The 6589-nt window shown below is 61.7% G+C and overlaps 1 protein-coding gene across 1 annotated transcript; it reads left to right on the forward strand.

Moving 5' to 3' along the window:
• Positions 1–291: 291 nt before the first annotated feature.
• LOC122454595 (leucine-rich repeat-containing protein 14B-like) lies at positions 292–6373 on the forward strand. The gene is made up of 2 exons (XM_043489180.1): positions 292–1436; positions 4923–6373. The coding sequence occupies exons 1-2, from the start codon at positions 547–549 to the stop codon at positions 5566–5568; spliced, it is 1536 nt and encodes a 511-aa protein (XP_043345115.1). The 5' UTR covers positions 292–546; the 3' UTR covers positions 5569–6373.
• The last annotated feature ends 216 nt before the right edge of the window (positions 6374–6589 follow it).

Raw genomic sequence — 6589 nt, forward strand, 5'->3', positions numbered from 1 at the left:
GGGAGACTCTGGTTCAAACCCTGGGTCGGGAAGATCTCCTGGAGAAGGAAATGGCAACCCACTCCAGTACTCTTGCCTGGAAAATCCCATGGATGGAGGAGCCTGGTAGGCTACAGTCCAGGAGGGACTCAGGCCCAGGGATCCAAGGAAAGGCTTGCTGGTCCTTCCAGCTGTGGAGCCTGCCCAGGGCTGGGGCAGATCCACTCCCCGGAGGGGGTGGGTGCCCCCAGGACAGGCCACCCCAGAAGTGGACACTGGCGGCAATTCCAGGGGCCCATGCCCTCCCCCAGCCAAGCATCAGAGGAGCTCAGCTTTCCCCAGCTGAGTGCCTGCAGGACACGCCAGACACAGCCAGACGCCCCCACAGCCAGAGCCAAATGGGCACCCAGGACAAAAATAGCCATCAGATGACCAGAGGGCTGGCTCCCCACCCCGTCTAAGGCAAGCTGCTTGCAGCAGCTGCAGCTAAAAATAGGCGAGAAGTGGCCTGGTCTTTGTCAGAAGCACAGGGGGCAGCTCGGTCCTGTCCCAGGCCGCAGGGGGGCCATGCAGTCGCTGCGCTTCATCTCCGCGGAGGCCCTGGTGTCCCACCCCCCGCGGGCCCAGCAGAGCCTGGACGCTGTGGCCCACAATCTATACCCGCTGCTCTTCAAAGCCAGCTACCTGCTGGAGCAGTCCGCCGTGATCCGCCTTCTGCTGGAGCGCTGGCCGCTGGAGGAGTTCCGGCTGGGCCCTCTGCTGGGTCCGAGTGCGGACCATGCGGGGGACCTGCGGGACCGGGCCTGCCGGGCCTGCCTGGAGGCCTGCGTGCATGGCCTGGCCGACCATGTGCTCCAGGGTGGGGGCCGCCGGCGGCTGCGAGTGGCCGACCTCACGGGCATCCGAGACGTGCAGGTGCAGAGGTGCCCATGCAGGCGGGCACTGGGCAGGTGGGGCCGGACGGAGCTGCTGGCCAGGACCTGCTGCGAGCTGCAGTCACAGCCCCGCGCCGCCCGGCGCCCCGTTGAGGTCCTGGCCGATGTCTTCATCACTGCGGGCAACTTTGAGGTGGTGGCACGCGCCCTGGGCCCGGTGGGCCCCAGCCCTCTGCGCGTGCGCTGCCTCTCGCTGCGGGCAGATAGCCTGGACCCCGGGCAGCTGCTGCACGTGCTGCGCCTGGCAGGGCCTCGCGAGCTGCGCCGTCTGGAGGTGGTGCACAACGTGCGTCTGCACGCGGGCCACGTGCAGCAGCTTCTGGCCCAGGGGGGCTTCCCGCGGCTGGTCTCACTCACCCTGCCCGCCAAGGCCTTTGACGCACCCCCAGCCGGCACCCCCGCCCCCTACGGCGAGGAGCTGCTGCTCGCCTCCATCTCCCGGGCACTCAGCGGGATGACGCAGCTCACGGAGCTGCACGTGGCCTTCTCCACGCTGACCGGGAAGCTGCAGACACTGCTTGGGTGAGTCTGGGGTGACCGGAAGGAGGGGGGCGGGGGTGGGGTGGGGTGGGGGACATCTGCACTCAGCCCCTCAGCCCAGGTCAGGGCTGCCCAGGGCTGTGCGCAGACCTGGTTACTTACAAGGCACAAGACCCCTTCCTTGTGGGTTTTGCCCAGCCCAGAGCAGCCAGAGAGGACCCATGGGGAGGGAGGAGGTCTGGCTGGGACTGGCGTTAGGGGCCACCTGGGAGCCCCACGCTTCAAAGGAGACTCTCCAGTTGGTAAGGAAAAGAGAAGGGTCCTGATTAGCAAGCAGGCAATATAGAAGTAACTCCATCACATTGTATTAATTACCTGTCGGTGTAACAAATCACCCCAGCGCTGGGGCTTATGTGGGCAAGACAGGAGCCCTGTGGGGGCAGCTGTGGTCTCTCCTGAAGGCCTGTCCAGTGGGAAAGTGGAATAATCCGCTTCCATGATCATTTTCATGACTGTCAGTGAAAAAAAGTGAAAAGTAAAAGTCACTCAGTAGTGTCCGACTCTTTGCAACCCCATGGACTCTACAGTCCATGGAATTCTCCAGGCCAGAATACTGGAGTGGCTAGCCTTTCGCTTCTCCAGGGGATCTTCCCAACCCAGGCCAGGCCTCCTGCATTTCAGGTGGATTCTTTACCAGCTGAGCCACAAGGGAAGTCCAAGAATACTGGAGTGGTTAGCCTATCCCTTCTCCAGCGGATCTTCCTGACAAGGAGTCAAGCCGGGGTCGCCTGCATCACAGGCAGATTCTTTACCATCTGAGCTATAGGTGACCTCAACTCCTTGGATCATAGGCCCCTCCACAGGCCCTCTGGACAGAGGCCCAGCTCCTGTAAACTTCCCTGCAGAGTACGATGCCGATGCTGATGCTGCTGCTCATGGTGTGGTGAGGGCCGGTCACCAGGCCAGGGGAGGGCACCACCTCGGATCACCACCTTGGCAGCCACCAGCTGTGAATATACTTACAAAAATTATGGAAAATAACTTCTTATTTCTTGAGCCAGTGAGTGTGAGGACATCTTCTCCGGTTTAGGGAGCCCTTGGCTTTCAAGAATTTTTCCTTTATGCAGTGGCTGGCCAGGGCCTGCACGGCCTCTCTTCCCCGGGGCACCTGGGCCCCCCACCCCGTCCCCCATCCCTGCTCCTCAACCAGGTAGTTGCCCAGCTCAGGAAAGGCAGGCCCTGAACCACACACAAACACGACTGCCGTGTGGCCGTGCCCTGGGACCCTCAGGACAGTCCTGAGCTTGTGATGCCTGGGGAAGCATGTTCACAGCCAGACGACCTGGCACAAGCCTGCAGGGCCATCTCATTGGCTCCGCCCGACATCACCTGTCTGCCCTGACCCTCTGCTCTGCACACTCGCTGAGGGTCGTCCAAAGCCCCAGAAGGTCCAGGTGTGCGGTGTGTCAGGCCTAAGTGGGAGGGAAAAGACAGCTGTGTGGTCAGGGGAGGTCAGTTTCCAAGGTGACCTTTGAGCAGAGACCTGGCCCCTGAGTGGAGGGCCCGGGGACAGTGAACCGGCAGGAACCCTGCAGGTGAAGGGCCTGAGCTGGGGCTGTGGCCAGGTCTGGGGGACACGGAGAGGGTGGCCTGGGCTGGGGGGTGAAGGACAGGTGAGGAAGGGAGCAGGGAGGAGGAACGGGGGCAGGGAAGAGCCCGGTCAAGCCCTGGAGGCTCTGAGCCCGACTTGGGGTGATCAGCCCCACAGGACAAGGGTTGCCCTGGCTCCCTTGGCCCACACAGCAGACCTGGTGGAGAGACGGGAAGACCGGCAGACAGGGCCGGCCTCCCACAGCTCCCAGGGTGGTGACTCCCTGAGAAGACTCGCTGCTGAGTCACATTACAGCAGACGGACACCGGGCAGATTCGCCGGGGAAGGCGCGGGTCTCGGGGGAGACAGGGCACACACCCAGGGCCTGTCCTGGGTGAGGAGCCCCGACTGTGATGACGGGCACATGCCTGTCTGCCTCCCTCCCACTTAGGCCTGACACATGGCACGCCTGCACCTTCTGGGGCTTTGGATGGGCTCTCAGCGACCAGCTGACTGAAGCCCAAGTGTGCAGAGATTCCGGGAAGAGAGGTGATGTCAGGGCGGAGCCAACAAGACAGCCCTGCAGGCTTGCGCTGGGTCGTCTGGCTATGAATGCGCTTCCCAAGGCACCACAAGTGCAGGACTGTCCGAGGGTCCCAGGGCGCCGCCACACGGCAGTTGTGTTTGTGTGTGGGCTTGGGGTCCACCTTTCCGAACACATGGGGAGCACATTGGAGAACCAGGCCCACGGGTTTCACTGGGGGCTTGTTGGGAGGGCACCTCGGCCTGGCATGCATGGAGATTTCAGATCCCAGAAGGAGGCCTGTGTCAGCAGGCACCACGTTGCTTGTACAGACAGCTCATGCCAGGGGCCCCTTATCGGCTGAGTGGGGGGCCTTTCCCAAATCCAAGCTCCCAGACACACGTTGGCAGTTAGGCCTGCCCTTGGACCCTTTTCCACACAGGAGTCCTCCCCCCGCCAAGGGTTGGGGCAGGGCAGCTGGGGAGAGGGCTCCTTATGGGTGGATGTGGGCATGAGAGAGATGGCGGTGGAAATACTCCGCACAGGTCAGGGCCTGAGCCACAACCTGCAGAGCCGCGGCAGGTGGACAAAAGCTCTCTGCTGTGTCGGCAGCTGGAAGACCGCAGGAGCTCCGGGCCCAGAGTACAGATGCAGGGTGAGGAGGCAAAGGAGCCCCAGCGGGCGGGTGGAGAGTGGACCCCCACGTCCTGGCACTCGGTGCTCAGCCAGGTGACCCCAGACTCAGGCCAGGAATCCCCAGGGCGGGTGTGGGTCTGGGAGAGCACCTGGGTGGGGCAAGGACTCCTACTCAGAGCACAGGAGGGTCTTCAGGTCCCTGGCAGGCTAAGAATAGACCCCTCCCTGCCCTAAAAGCCTGCGCGCTCCAGCGCTTCATTCAGAGCCAAGCCAGGGTTTCATTTCCTGCCAATTCATAGTCACCTCACGGCCCCACAACAAGCTTGTGAACACACAGAACCCTGTTGACAAAAGAGATTGGTGATTTTGGTGGCTGAGGACAAAGGCCAGGCCTGTCTTCGGGTAAAGTTGAGCCTCTACTGCAGGTGGCTACACGCTGTCTGATGACCCAGCCCTTCTGTTGCCCCGGGGCAGCCACAGACAGGAGGTACAGGAAGGTCTTGCCTGTTCAGATTATACTTGATTCACGGGCACTGAAATTTGAATTTCATATCATTTTCACATGTCACAAAATATTCTCATTTTGATTTGTTCAACTGCTTAAAAATGAAAAACACAGTCCTGCTCTCAGGCTGAGTGGAGTCCCGGGCAGGTGGGTGCGGCCCTCAGCCGCAGTCTGCTGTGCCCAAGACGGGATTCACCCCGAGACAGGATTCACCCAAAGGCCCCAGAGCACCCCAGGGCCTGCTCTCAGCCGCTATTTCCCACCTTGCCGCAGCCCCCTCCAGACGCCACTGAGAGTGCTGGACGTGGGCAACTGCGCCCTGAACCACGAGGACATGACCTTCTTGGCGAACTGCATCCACGCAGCCCACCTGGAGGTGCTGGACCTCAGCGGGCACTGCCTGGTGGACCTGTTCCCTGCCACCTTCCACCGGCTGCTGGGCCAGGCCGCCCCCACGCTGAGGGCCCTGACCCTGGAGGAGTGCGGCCTCGAGGACCGGCACGTGGGCGCGCTGAGCCTGGCGCTGGGCACCTGCCGCCGGCTGCGGGAGCTGCGCTTCCTGGGGAACCCGCTGTCGGGCCGCGCGCTCCGGCGCCTCTTCGCCGCGCTCTGCGAGCTCCCCCGGCTGCGGTGCGTGGAGTTCCCGGTGCCCCGAGACTGCTACCCCGAGGGCAGCGCCTACCCCCAGGACGAGCTGGCCATGTCCAAGTTCGACCAGCAGAAATACGACGCCATTGCGGCAGACCTGCGCGCGGTGCTGCTGCGCGCCGGCCGGGACGACATCCAGGTCTCCACACCCCTCTTTGGGAGTTTCGACCCGGACATTCAGGAAACCAGCAATGAACTCGGAGCTTTCTTGCTGCAAGCTTTCAAAACTGCTCTAGAAAACTTCTCCAGAGTGCTGAAGCAGATGGAGTAGGCCCCGCACGTCCGAGGCGGGTGCGTCCGCGGCTCGGACTCCGGGGTCCCGGCCCCGGGTATCCCCCCGCCCACCAACTGGGCGCCGCCTGGTGAAAACATCCAGGCGCTGCCAGAGCGCGGCCCTGCCTCTGCCGGACCCTCTGCTCGCCCGGCTCCCTGGGAGCAAAGACAGAATGGGGGTCTTCTTGAGCCCCATGCTCAGGGTTGCGGGGGAGCAGGCCGGATGCCCAGCGGTGGGAGCAGAGGAGCAGCCCAGGCAGTAGGGGGTCGAGTGAGCTGCAGGGGCGGGACCGGCACTCGGGTGCTGGGAGGACAGGCCAGTGTGAGCACGGAAGGACAGAGAGGATATCTCTCTGGACACACGGATGAAAGCGACCAGCTGAGGAGAGAGCGAGCGAGGGGCACAGCGGCCCCCGGGCTGCAGGGCGCAGGTGTCCGCCGCGCTGCCCCGTGTGAGTATTTAAACTCCTATCCAGGAGGACATTGGCTTTGCTGGTTAATGGCGCTCCCTGCCCTCTGGCCTGCAAGCGGGAGGCGAGGGCTCCGCTGGTGCCAGGCTGAGCCCAGAGCAGCCAGTGGCCTCTGGCTCTGATGCCTCCCCCACTCCCACCTCCACCGACCCTGGGCTCAGGGGGCTCCTGCTGGGGTTGGAGGAGGCTCCTTCTGGCAGCTGAGTCCTGGCGCTTCAGGAGTGGTTAATTCCAATGTTTGGACTTGGTTTCTACTAAGATCAGATTTGTGCAGAGTGCTGCATATTAAGGTAATTAAATATTAATGCTAATAAAACAAGTGTGGCTTATTCAGATATGGTATTCTTTCTTTTTTAATCTAATGGGTGAAAAAAATGTCTTGCATTAATTTGTATTTCCTAGATGTTCATGAAACTGGGCATGTTCATATGTTTGTTGGCTATTTGTATTCCTTTGTTAACATGATTTATTTAAACAAAAACAAAAAGTTCACCCACTTCTCCCCTTCCCCCACAGGACCCTTGCCTGTTCTAATCTCTTTAACTTACA

The sequence above is a fragment of the Cervus canadensis genome, chromosome 16 (genome assembly GCF_019320065.1).
Source record: "Cervus canadensis isolate Bull #8, Minnesota chromosome 16, ASM1932006v1, whole genome shotgun sequence".
NCBI lineage: Eukaryota > Metazoa > Chordata > Mammalia > Artiodactyla > Cervidae > Cervus > Cervus canadensis.

Bases quoted from the DNA above. Each gene is read 5' to 3' on its own strand.
- LOC122454595 (XM_043489180.1), top strand. From the start codon at position 547: ATGCAGTCGCTGCGCTTCATCTCCGCGGAGGCCCTGGTGTCCCACCCC. The intron at 1,437-4,922 runs GTGAGTCTGGGG...ACCTTGCCGCAG, and splicing joins AAGCTGCAGACACTGCTTGG to CCCCCTCCAGACGCCACTGA.